At 44.9% G+C, this 13,482-nt stretch overlaps 2 protein-coding genes across 4 annotated transcripts in view; both read left to right on the top strand.

Annotated features, from left to right (window-relative positions):
- LOC113208055 (uncharacterized) overlaps positions 1–13,482 on the top strand; it is a 301,854-nt gene that overhangs the window by 252,095 nt on the left and 36,277 nt on the right. The window lies entirely within an intron of this gene.
- On the top strand, positions 4,032–4,932 carry LOC113208067 (uncharacterized). The gene is made up of 2 exons (XM_026424904.2): positions 4,032–4,307; positions 4,387–4,932. The coding sequence occupies exons 1-2, from the start codon at positions 4,037–4,039 to the stop codon at positions 4,878–4,880; spliced, it is 765 nt and encodes a 254-aa protein (XP_026280689.2). The 5' UTR covers positions 4,032–4,036; the 3' UTR covers positions 4,881–4,932.

The raw sequence follows: 13,482 nt of genomic DNA, 5'->3' as shown, positions 1-13,482 counted from the left end.
CGCGCCCCGCCCCGCCCGCGCCCCGCACGTCCCCGGCCCACGTCTCGCCCGCGCCCGAGGGAGGGGGGAGCCGCACCCGTCCCCCGCAAGACGGCCCCTCCGCGTCCCTCACCTACATTGATTAGGAAAGGGGGAAGTAGAGGAGCCCGGTAGACGGTTTCGCCGGGCGGCCCCGGCCGGCCTGCGGTAGACTACTTAAGGCCATGTGCTCGCCAAGCTCGTCACACTTTCACACAGTACACACAAGAGGTTACACAGTCATGACAATACAGGAGATCCTGGAGGAGTGGTGCGAAGGCTGTTTCCCCACAGACAAAACTCTCGCTGAGGCGTTCACGACACTGCTCAATCTTTTACCCTTACACCATGAAATACCACACGATCCATGCCTGGAGGCTTTCTTGGACGCGGGCTACCGCGCCTTTTTGGACGTCATGCGGGAGACGCGTCAGGCGAATCCCTTTATCCACACCGTATACCACTTGGCCAAAAACATGATCGGGGCAGGGGTCACCACACGCTCACAAGCGCGTCAGGAGGCCCCGCCGGCCGCGGAGGACAGCGGGTCCAGCACGGCCTCCGGGCTTGACTCCCCGAGCCGCCGCCCCGCCCCGCAGCCGTCGCCGCCAAGCACGCCGCCCGGCGCTCGGCCCGACACACGGCCCGACACATCCGGTAGCGACGCACAGTCCCCGGCGTCCAGCCGCCCCGCCTCGCCCCACACGACACGTAAACGGCCGAGGGAAGAGGAACAGGAGGAGGACCAGGAGGAGGAACAGGAGCCCACCATACGCGTCATTGAATCTACAACACGACACCTCAATCGATTCAAAATGGATTTCAGGGAGGAAGTTTTTGTCATTGAAAACATGGGGCAAACACTGGACCTACACGGGCACATAGCCGACTTATTTGATACGCTACTGGAGAGGCAGAGGGAGATGGTTGGGGCCAAAAATGAAGACAAGTGTGTGGTCGAAGTGAGGGGCAGTGAAACTGTAAATAAGCCCATTTGGTTCTCACTCCGGCGCACAGATCAAATGTCGGGCAAAGTTATACTTGACAAAATAAGTCACGTTCTCAACTCTAATGAACACTTTCTCACAGAGGGAAAACTTTTCTTTTCCTACATCCATGTGCCCGCCCCGGAGGCTGGAGGTCGCGTCCCAAAACGCCCCAATGAACACTTTACACAATTTATTCAAAGGAAAATTAAAAATGCTCACTTATTTGACCCCCAGAACACAAAGGATAAAATGTGTTTGGCACGGTGCGTCACCGTATGTATGCTCAGAGGCACCATACACAAAGTGGCATTTTTGAGATTAAAAAAGAAAACTTCAAAAGCACAAGAGAACACAGCATTAGAACTTTGCACAAAAGCCAACATTGACCCCCACAAAGAGTGCTCACTACAAGAAGTGAAACAACTTCAAGCTTCTCTTGAACACCACAGACTTGTTCTCTTCACAGATCAATTTGGACAAGACATTGTTTTTCACGGGCCTGAGTCTACGCCCACACATCCTAGGAAAAACATTTATCTGTTGTTGCACGAGGGACATTTCTACGGTGTACTTTCGGTGACGGCTGTTTTTGGATTTTCTTATTTTTGTGAGCGGTGCTTGGTGCCTTACTCACATATAAAAGAGCACGTATGCCCCGGGTCATGCTGGAGGTGTGGTTCCTCACAAGATCACAACGTTGACAATCCTGAACTAAAGCAGTGTAAAGATTGTTTCAGGCATTTTGCAAAAGGGGAATGTTTCGAATTTCACAACACTGAGAAAATTCACGCACTCAATAAGACCACATGTGAAGTAAAAAAATTCTGCCCGTGGTGTGAGAAGAGTTATCAATTCACTAAAAGGGGAAAGGGGAAATCAGATACACACCAATGTGGAAAAATGAAGTGCAAACAATGTAATTTGACTGTTCCTGAAAATCACATGTGTTATGTCCCCCCATGGGAGCCACCACCACTCAGCAAAAACACCAGATTCTTGAGAGTCTATTTCGACATGGAATGTACACAATCGGAACAATATGAGAACAAAAATAATTGGATGGAACACAAACCTAACCTCATTATTTCACAACAAGTGTGTCATCAATGTGAGAAAGTCAAAGAGTTGGAGCATGTTTGCGAAAAATGTGGGGAAAGAGAACACATTTTTGAATCTATTACGGATCAATCGAATGAAAATGTTGTGGGGCAATTTTTGGACTATTTGCAAACACTTTGTTCTGAAGAAAACACATCCATTTGCTTGTACAGTCATAATGGCAAGGCCTATGACTCATATTTTATCCTCCACGAATGTTTGAAAAGAAAATGGAAGCCAGAGGTCATTTTACAAGGGGCGAAAATCATTAGTCTCAAGTGTGGTAATCTACACTTTAAAGACAGCTTAATGATGCTCCCCGTTAAATTGAGCTCTCTTCCTGCACAATTTAATTTTACGGAACTCCGTAAAGGCTGGTTCCCCTTTTTGTTCTCTAAACAAGAAAATTATAACTATATTGGGCCAATGCCTGACAAACATTTTTACTGCACATCCACCATGTCACTGAGAGAAAAGCAAGAATTTGACTCATGGTACGAGCAACAAGTAAATGATGGCTACGTGTTTAATTTTCAATATGAATTGATCTCATACTGCCAAAGTGACACCATTATACTCATGCGTAGTATGGAGTCGTTTCGAGAAACGTTCATGGAAATGGGCGGGTTTGATCCGCTACAACACTGTCTTACACTTTCCTCAGCTTGTATGGCATTGTATAGATACAAACATTTACAACCGTACACACTTGGCCTCGCACCTCGAGGGGGATATAGAATGGCTCAAAAGCAAAGTCAAATAGCACTAAAATGGCTCAGATTTGTACAAAGTACACTAGGGGGCACTGCTAAAATTTCCACAAATGAAAATGGACATGAAGTCAAAATTATGGGAAAACCCGTTGATGGATACACAGAAATAAAACACCCGAATGGACAAACAGAAAAAATTATTTATCAGTTTCACGGGTGTTACTATCACATGTGCCAAAAGTGTTTCCCAGACACCACGACCCGACAAAACATGAAGAAACATTTTGGAGAAGATCGTTATGACAAAACTAGGAGAATCACAGAACTTTTCAAAAGAAACAACTACACGGTTCATGAAATGTGGGAATGTGAATTTACAGAGGAAAGCAAACATAACCTAAACATGAAAACATTCTTTGAAAATGATCCCACAGAAGAAATACCACCTCTGAACTTACGGGAGACACTGTGTGGGGGGCGCACTTCAGCACTGAGGGCCTACAAAAGAGCTGACTTAGAAAAGGGAGAACGCATCAATTTTTACGACATATGCTCTGAGTACCCCTATGTTAATTTCAAGTGCGCCTACCCGTACGGGCATCCAAAAGTATTTTTAGAAGGGGACCCCGACATGCCGCCTCTGGAGGAATGGAATGGGGCAGCACAAGTTAAAGTCCTTCCGCCAAAAGATTTGTTCTTACCAGTACTGCCGTACAAATGTTGCTCAAAATTAATGTTTCCACTATGCAGAACATGCGCAGAGACACAGAGTCAGGATGAATGCACACACACGGATGAGGAGAGGAGTTTGACGAGTTCTTGGTGTGTCATTGAACTCCAACTGGCTGTAAAAAAGGGATACAAAATTTTGAGAGTACACGAATTACATCAATACCCAGGCACCAAAGTTTTTGACAATAACACAAAAACAGGGGGGTTATTCTCTTCCTATGTCAGGGATAATATGGCCGCAAAATACGAGGCATCGGGGTGGCCACATCATATACAAACTGAAGAACAAAAAGACCAATACATTCAAGAAATTTGCGATAGAGATGGGATTGTTATTAGAAAAGATAAAGTTGAAAAAACCGTGGGTAGGGGTTTTTTTGCCAGGTTTCACTTTATTGTTTTTTGTAGTTTTGTTTTCCTTTTTTTTTTTGCATTTTAAATTAAGAAAACATGTACTCACCTTCTTTTTGTCTTGCAGGGGGTAAAATGGGCGAGAGAACTCTACGCACGAAGACAGTGTTTGTCTTTAGTTATGGTGAACTGATTCGCCTGACTCAAGATCAAACCCTCATCATCAACTCCATTTTGCCTCTGGGAGAGGATTGTCTTCAAATCAGCTACACGCCCATTAAGGAAACAGACGAGTGTTTGAAAACAACATCCTTGATACACGCTGCTTACACAACAGCCCACGGGCGTTTACTCTTGTACAAGTACCTGGATGCTGTGGGTGAAAGAGCAATCTACCATGACACAGGTGATTTTTTTTCTTTCACAACAAAAACTAACCTCACTCTTTCATTTCAACTTATCCATGACGTTTTCCGTTGTTTCAGATTCCATCTGCTTCCTCTCTGTTCCTGGTCAACCCGATCCAAAGTTGGGTCAATTTCTGGGTGACATGACGGATCAACTCGCCGATGATTACGGTCCTGGATCATTTATAACGGAGTTTTTAGCTGCCGGACCAAAAAATTACAGTTATAAAACAGCGGTGGGGGGTGATCTGAACAACATTAAAACAGTGATCAAAGTCCGCGGAATTTCGGTAAACACGTCTTCTGCAAAGACTGTCACATTTGAAACACTTAAAGACATGATTCTCAGTGATGAACAAAAACAGACACTTGTACACATACCTGCACAGATAGCGCGGTTGCCTGGGTGGCGCATTGTTACACGTCCTTCATCAAAAACGTGGCAGGTGTGTTTGAATAAGCGAAGACGTATAGACAAAGAACGGACAGTGGCTTATGGTTACCAAGGTACACTTCTAGATGACGATGATTATGACCTCCTTAACACACTGGCACTTTTGTATAATGAATAAAACATGTGTACTGTGTGCTGTAAATGTGTATTGTAAATTTATTTATTGTAAATCGCCTTTTTATATTAACGTTTGATCTCGAATAAAACTATTATGAAATTGATTCAGTTTTTCTCTTTAAAACATGCCTATAAAAATGATGACCCATGGCATTTCATTCAGTCTACATTGAAACACTTTACTGCCAACATGGATTTGCGCTTCTGTCATCCATCGAATACCCTAGTCTGCGCTCCTAGCGGAGCGGGCAAGACTTACTTGGTTAAAAAAATAGTTGAAAATCGTTCGCAAATGTTCGATGTTCAATTCGTCGAGGTTATTTGGTACTACTCCGAGTATCAATCGATTTATGACGAACTGGTGCAAAAACATGACGTTACATTTGTGGAAGGGCCACCTGCACTCGACCATTTTCCGACAGGGGCCGGACCTAAATTAGTGGTTGTTGATGACTTTATGGACCAAATAAAAAATCCAGAATTTCTGAAAATTGCCATAAAAGGAAGTCATCACCGAAATTTAAGTTTTTGGTTTCTGTCACAAGCACTTTTCCCGCCCAATTTTAGACAAATCAGTCTACAAGCCCATTATGTGTTCATTCTAAAATCGCCCCGAGATACACAACAGATAAGAACTTTTGTATTACAAGTAGACCCCACTCACTGGAGAGGTATGCTTCAGGCTTATGAAGACGCAACACGCGAGGGTCACTCGTACATTTTGTTCGACTTTCATGTCAAACAAAAAGACCATTTGCGTATTCGTACACACATATTTCCTGATGAAAATACGATCGTTTACGTTCCGAAAGGCAAGTATAAAAGCACACTCTGTGGATCAGAGTAGTCATTTTATCGTGATGCGTCCGACCGTGTGCATCTCGCTGCGATGACTCGGACCAAGAAGACCATACACAAAGATTTGCTGCGTGTACTACACCGCGCCACGCCTAATTTGCGCAAAGCCATCCTCCGCGAAGCAGACAAGACACTCATTTACTCCATCTGTGAAATTTGTGATAACACTCTTCGGGGACACGTCCCACTCTCAAACGCACAAAAGCAAAAACTTAAGAAACACAAAACCATTCTAAAGAAATTGGCTAAGAGAGGGGAGTCGTGGCTTAAGAAGAAGAAAGCACTCACGCAAAAGGGAGGCTCATTCCTTCCGTTGCTCCTTAGCGTTCTAGCACCCACCATTGGAAAACTGATTTTTGGATCATAATGGAACACTGTAAAAAACTCGTACTGCTCCCACATGAAACACTAGCACGGCTTAACGAAAAGTCTGCTTCGCGCACGACAAGCGATGTCTTGAGTGATCTCGACAACGAAATACAACGCATACTTAAACAAAAGGCCGAAGACAGTGAAAAGTTTAAGTTGTACGATCAAGCACTACAAAGATATTTGTATTTCGTGAAAGAGCAAAAAAAACCCGCTTCCATCATTTTACCGGAGACGAGTGAATCAATCGAGTCTGAACACACAAAAGACTCGCTCCCCCCACATTATGCCATCATCAAAGAAAAACTTTTGAAAATTGTACCAAAAACATTCACAAATGCTGCTAGTTTGTTGTACGATCACTTGAGTACACCTGCGGCACAACACTTTATTACGTGGAACGCCGACGGAACAGCTTCAGTCGGTGGAAAACCACAGAGCATCATTGACTTAATCGCAGACGCCATTCGGGGTCGTAAACAATCTAAAGTGAAAGAGTGGAGCTCCTTTGTTTCTGTGTTAAAATCGCTCAACACGCCTTTAGAAATTATAGGAAACAAACAGTACTTAGAGGCCCTCCAATCACAAAGTGGCACGGGTATTCTTCAGTATGCCGCCCCGGAAACAAACACACCTCCACGCAAAAAGCGAAAACTTAAGCAAAGGCCTGCGCAACACAAAAAATGGACACGGTGGTATTGAGAAGATCTACACCAACACACGACACCCCGCAGGATTCAGTACATTAGAAAGACTCAGAAAGGCCACAAAAGTATCGAAAGAAGACGTCTCACAATATTTACAGGGGAAAGACTCACACACACTTCATAAACGTGCGAGAAGAACATTTCCGCGTAATGTGACGTACGCTGACAACATTGACGATTGTTGGCAAGCTGATTTGGCAGATTTTAGTGCAATAAAAGAAGATAATAATGGATATGTTTTTATACTCTGTGTCGTCGATGTCCTTTCACGCTACGCTTGGACAATACCTGTAAAAAATAAGAAAGCTATCACAGTGAGGGATGCTTTTGACGCACTTTTTAAAAGCACGGAGAGGCGTCCTACACGAATCATTACAGATAAAGGGGGTGAGCTAAATAATAACACACTGAAAAAATATTTACACGAAAAACATATTGATTACGCCCACACCAATAATCCAGACACTAAATGTACAATAGTGGAACGATTTATCGGCAGTTTAAGACTTTGGCTGCAAAGAATTTTCACACATAGAGAGAAATACCAATACATTAATAATGGTGTTTTGGAAAATGTCACTCACGCCTACAATCATAAAATACACAGAATAATTAAAATGACACCCGCTGAAGCGAGTCAACCTGAACGCTTGCTTCAAGTTTACAACACATTGTATTCGCAAAAGTTGAACGGGAAAAAAGTAAAACCTCAACTGAAAGTTGGCGATCATGTCCGAATTTCAAGAGAAAAACAAAGATTTGAAAAAGGGTGTCACTGGAATTGGTCCGAAGAGATATTTAAGATCACTCAAGTCATTCCCCATGAACAACCTGTGTACCGTATCGCCGACTTGGATAAAAACGAAGAACTGGAAGGAACATTTTACTCGTGGGAACTGAACCGCGTATCAAAACCTGAACTCTTCAAAATTGCATATATAGTGGATGAAAAGGGTAAAGGCGCCAGAAAGCAAATGCTCGTCCACTGGCGTGGTTATCCGAAGTCAGCGCGTTCTTGGCTGCTGGAAAAAGACATCATCACATCACCATGAACTTTCACGTCGTGCTCCCCAGCAACGCCAGTCCTCTGATTTACCCTGAAAACAAAACATCCAATTTTAAAATTCAATTATCAGAGCGCATGGAACTACATGGCGATTGGGAAGTTGCTCTCCTCGAAATTCATTATCCAAACACCATACACCACGTGACAGAAGGGGAAAACTCATTCACTATTTTGTATCCTAACGGTAGTGAATATGTTTACAACATGCAAACAGGACAATACAAAAACTCGAAACCCATAATTGCTCAACTCAATGAAATTTTAACTGCATACAAAGATCTCAATGCCGGGGACAAAAAAACAACACTTATTGAAGTTACTAATGACGACTACGTTGTTATTCACCCCTTACACTATGCACCCGGTGTAAAGTACACATTTTCTCCTTTGCTGTCCTTACAACTTGGCCTACTGCACGCGGGGCCTTATCCTGTAGAAAAAACACTCTATGGCACATACCCCGTTGACATGACTCTGGGCGCACCTCCTCAAATGTATATTTACCTTGACATCATTCAAGATCAAATTGTAGGACACACCCGTGCTCCTTTGCTGCGTACTATCCCCGTTGAATCACGTTCCACTTTTGGAGGAATAACCTCATATAGATGTGATCCACCTTTATATTTCCAACTTAAAACAAAGTCATTTGACACTCTAGAAATCAATATAAGGACACACTCTGGCCAATTCATGCCATTCGATCACGGAACGTCGTCCTTGTTGTGTCATTTTAGACAGCGCTCAGCATAGTCAACATGTCGGCCATGACAGCGTACTACGTCAATCAGGCCCAGACAGGGTCTGGTATGAACTACTTCGCAGGGGCACAAAATCAAAAGGGTGCAGGAATCGGAAGTTTTCTCGGAGGCCTCTTCAGATGCATTCTACCCTTCGTGAAACAAGGTGCTGGAGCTGTCGGACGCGAAGCCATGAGGGCCGGCAGCCACATTCTGGCCGACGCCGTGTCAGGGGAGGTTCCCCTCAAGAATAGTGTCCAACAGCATTTCCGCCAAGCGGGCCGAAATCTAGCGAATCGAATGAGCGGGCAGGGTATAAAACGGCGCAAGAGTAAAGCAAAGTCTCAGTCTTCACGCGGTGTTCGCACGGGACGGTCCGCTAACAAAAAGAAAATAAAGCTAGATACCGCGAACCACATCTTCTGAAGATGGCATTTCTACACAGTGCATCCACTGAAGCCCTCCGCACCGAACTGGACCTATGGACCATACCACCCACACAAACCGTGTTGGAGGGGGGGCAATGGACGCATTACAAGTCTGTTAACACCCTCGACCAATCCAACACGATACAATTTTGTGTTCCCGGTACCGGACACGAATATATCGACCCCGCACACACACTTTTACTCATTAAGGGAAAAATCGTAAACGGTGATAACTCTGATATTAAAGAATCGGATAAGAGTGACGCCACCCTTGTAAACTACGCGCTCAGCTCCGCCTTTTGTCAAGTGGACGTGGAGGCCAACCAAACACTTATCTCTCAATCTGTCATGACTTACCCCTATCGAAGCATTTTTGAGGCTGTCCTTAACTATGACACGCCCGCAAAAACTACACACATGGCCATGCGTGGGTTTTACAAAGACACAGCAGGACGTATGGACGATATGAAAGACAATGAGGGACTCGCCAAAAGACGGCAACTCACTAAGAACAGCAAAGTTTTCGAACTCATGGGCCCCATTCACTGCGACTTTTTTAACCAAGATCGATTTCTGCTTAATAACGTTGAACTGAGGATTAAACTTACTCGCAGCCGTGATTCTTTTGTACTCATGTCCACAAAACAAACAGAAAAGCTACTTATTCTCGACGCTACACTACTCGTGCGAAAAGTGCGCGTGTCTCCCTCTGTACTTCTTGCCCACGCAGCGGCCCTCGAAAAGGCACCCGCTAAATATCCACTAACACGTGTCGATCTGAAAACGTTTACTATTCCTGTGGGACTGCAAGATAAAACTATCCCCAACTTGCACCTCGGACAAATCCCAAAGAGAATTATTATTGCCTTTGTTTCAAATCAAGCGTTCAACGGGGCATATACTCTTAACCCATTTAATTTCCAACATTTCTTCTTGAATTATATGAGCTTGTATGTGGACTCCCAACAAATACCTGCACAGCCACTGACACCCGACTTTTCGCAAAACCTATATATAGAGTCGTACAACACACTTTTCAGTGGGACTGGGATCCACTGGAAAGACGAGGGAAACGACATCACTTATTCAGAATACCCAAAAGGGTACGCCTTGTATGCTTTTGACCTCTCACAAGACTTGTCAGCACACGAAAGCCACTGGAACCTACAACGCCAAGGCATCGTCCGACTAGAACTCCGATTCGCTGTGCCACTAGCTGCTGCTGTCAATTGCATTGTATTTTCTGAATTTAATAATCTCATTGAGATCGACAAAAATAGGAACGTCGTGGTCGACTACAACATCTGATATGGATGGCAATACGCTGGAAAGTGTGTTGCGTAGGGACCCTCATGCATCGCCCCTCTTTGAGGGTGTTTACGCCTCGGACACACTTCCACATAAAATCCATAAAAAACCATCACTTATCATTGTAAACACAGACCCTATCGCCAAACCAGGCGCACACTGGCAAGCCATGTACATAGGATGTGACGGTCGAGGCGAACATTTCTGCTCATATGGACTTGGCCCATACGTTTCCTCCATAAGGAAATTTTTGGATCGGCATTGTAAGGTCTGGATCAAAAACACCGTCGATTTGCAAGCCTTTGACTCTAATGTATGTGGACAATACTGCGTTATGTACTTGCTCTATAAGGCACACGGTTACACGATGAGAGACTTTGTTAATCGATTCTCAGATAATTATATTGCCAACGATAATCTTGTAAACCGTATGTTTCAACGGTACTCTAAAAATGTCATGATCTGCGATGAAATGCGTATTAAGAAATGCCAAACAAGTTGTAAGAAAAGAAAATACACAATGTGACCGAGTGTAACCCCTGATGGGTAGGCAACGCGCGTCGAGGACCTATAAAGGCACACGACTCCTCCGCGAGCCACTCATTCACACGAGCGCACTCGGACAGACAACATGGACACGGAGGAACAGAAACACGTACACCCCCGATACACTCACGCAAAGCGTTACCCTCTGGGGCCTGTCTCATACGTCATTATTGGAAATGACCCTCTAGATAATTTTAATGTTTACTTTGAGATTGTCAATGACACAACTCAACGACGAGCTCGTTGCACACATGCTGATGCTTTCAATATACTGACTTCACGCATTATTGAAGGCGCCATTGACTTTTTGTATCGATCACTTTCCGATATTCAAGTTGCATCGTTCGAATTCGATCCACTCATTGTACCTAAAAAAACTTACTCCTCTAGCCTCGCACCATGGCAATTTTTTTTCATTGACACGAAAAGAAAAACGGAAGTATGTATTGATGACGAAATGTGGCGACACTTGAAAAAACTTGCACCTGTACTACGTGCACAAATCAAATATAATCTCTCACTACAACAAGACAGTGATTTTCACTATAATGATGTTGTTCAAACTATAGCCAGGGAAGCGAATAAAAATAATGTTAAGATACACTGCTATAATCGTGAAACGGTAATTACTGAAATGTATCGTGATGAAGTAGATAAGCTTGAATACAAAGAACAAGTTATGTTGTTGGAAATATTAACCTTTTTGAAGGGTCAAGTGTTGTGGGACTTTGGAATGCATTACGAGAAAGTATGGGATTGATTTCTTTGTATGTGTTTTGTATTTTTAATAAAGAAATGAAATGAAATTTTTGCTGTGTCTGTTACTTGATTTCCCCCTGTCCACTTTCAACTAAAAGAGGAGTCCGCGTGAGCACGCACTCGTAGTTGACCGTTTGGCCGAGTGGTCTAAAGCATTAGTACCTCGAGCGGAGAGCACGGGTTCGAATCCCACTCACAGCCGTTTTTTCTGGAAGCCCCTGAGCGGTATGCAACTGATAAGAAGGGATCGGGTGACCGAGACATCCGGTAACCTGTAACCGCTGGCCGTGGTGTGCCCCTGGCAGGGGCAGGGTAGGCAACCTGTAACCGTGGGCCGGTTATACTACTGCCGTGGCGCTCTTCCGCCACTCCACGTAAACTGCACCCCTATACAATCCAGGGTGCACTCTTGCCTGGGCTGCGTGCGTGCAGCACTCTCGCGCGTGTGCCCCTCGCGCGGCCTTGCACTTTTCTGGCGCGTCGTGTTTGACACGTGCAATTTTTTTTTATTATTATTTTTGCCCGCTCTCCTACACGTGGTGGGGTGGGCTGCCAACGTGTCTAAAAGTGGGTGGCCACACACCCTGTTGGCGAATGCGAGCTGCCTATGTGGCTGGCTAACGGCGCGACTGCAGCTGCTGCGGTGGTTTGCAGTGCCCCCCCCCCCCCCCCCCCCCTGCTTCTTCCACCTCCTTCTGTGTCCTGCCCCGCTCGGCAGAGGACGCCAGTAACCTGCGGCCCTCGTAAACCATACACTTTTCTCATTTCACATTATACCCGGTCCCTGCCTCCTTCCCCTCTACCCTCGCAGCACCTGGTACAGTGGCGCGCTCTATCCGTAAAATTAAAAAGAAAGTCATTTCAATGGTTGCAGTAGACTTGTCTACGTAAAGGCCCCACAATAATGCGGTGCACCCAGAAAAATTGCTAAGCTGTAGCCTGTAGCAACCATTGTGTAGGGTTACTTCAGGTAAATCTATTAAGTGAGTGTTGGGGCAACGTTAAAATGGCCGTACTGTAATATGGTTCTGATAACTGCATGATTGTCAGTTTTGTAACCATATTATTGCTGTCTTTGGAGTAACTTTGCGGCGCTTTATTGAGCTCAAGGTGTGCATGACAAATTTAAAACCATCCTCGAAATCTGATCTATTTGAACATTTTGTAGACTTTTTTCTTTATTGCGTCTGGCTCAGGAGGAAGGGTGACAACGCTTCGACCTCGCTGCCGGCCTGCCTCGCACCATTTCACTGAGCAAACGGAAAGGGAGGGGGGAAATACTATGAGAGTAATTTATTTACATTGAGTTGGCAGGCCTGGCACGTCCGCGTGGCTCATTGGCTGTGTTGGCAGCCGTGCCGCCGTGCCCTTACCTGGCCAGCAGAGACAGAGCGGCAGAAAAAAGAGGCGTAGGGGAGAACAAAAAGGAGTAAAAGCGAGAAGAACGGAGGGTGAAGGGACGCGTATTTGTTCCGCAATTCAAACAGAAAGTTTGGTTTGTTTTTCTCCTGGCTATTGAATTAAAGCGGGATTAGGAGGGGTGGACCGGCTGTTCGTTTAGACTTGGACACGCATCGGTGTCTCATTCGAAGGCAAATGGAACATGGAATGAGCCGTGCTGAATGCGAATGAAATGAATCGAATTTACAGCCAAGTGCAACCAGGCCGGCACGTAGCTGCCTTATTTTCTCTTTTTCTCCCCTTCTTCTTCTTCTTCTTCTTCTCGCTCCAGTCCGCAGTTTTCCTCCGCGCCGCTCAGAAATCGCATTGTGTCTAAAGCTTTGCGGCGGGAAGTTGGCGGTGGTGTCCCCATCCCCCCCCC

Source organism: Frankliniella occidentalis, unplaced genomic scaffold, assembly GCF_000697945.3.
Source record: "Frankliniella occidentalis isolate FOCC.00 unplaced genomic scaffold, Focc_3.1 Scaffold230, whole genome shotgun sequence".
NCBI lineage: Eukaryota > Metazoa > Arthropoda > Insecta > Thysanoptera > Thripidae > Frankliniella > Frankliniella occidentalis.
Note: the sequence above shows the minus strand (reverse complement) of the source record. Positions and strands in the feature narration are given on the sequence as shown.

What these genes read in the sequence shown, in the direction of transcription:
- LOC113208067 (XM_026424904.2), top strand. Translation starts at nt 4,037, where the DNA reads ATGGGCGAGAGAACTCTACGCACGAAGACAGTGTTTGTCTTTAGTTAT. An exon ending in AGCAATCTACCATGACACAG is followed by an intron (nt 4,308 to 4,386) that starts GTGATTTTTTTT and finishes CCGTTGTTTCAG; the next exon opens with ATTCCATCTGCTTCCTCTCT.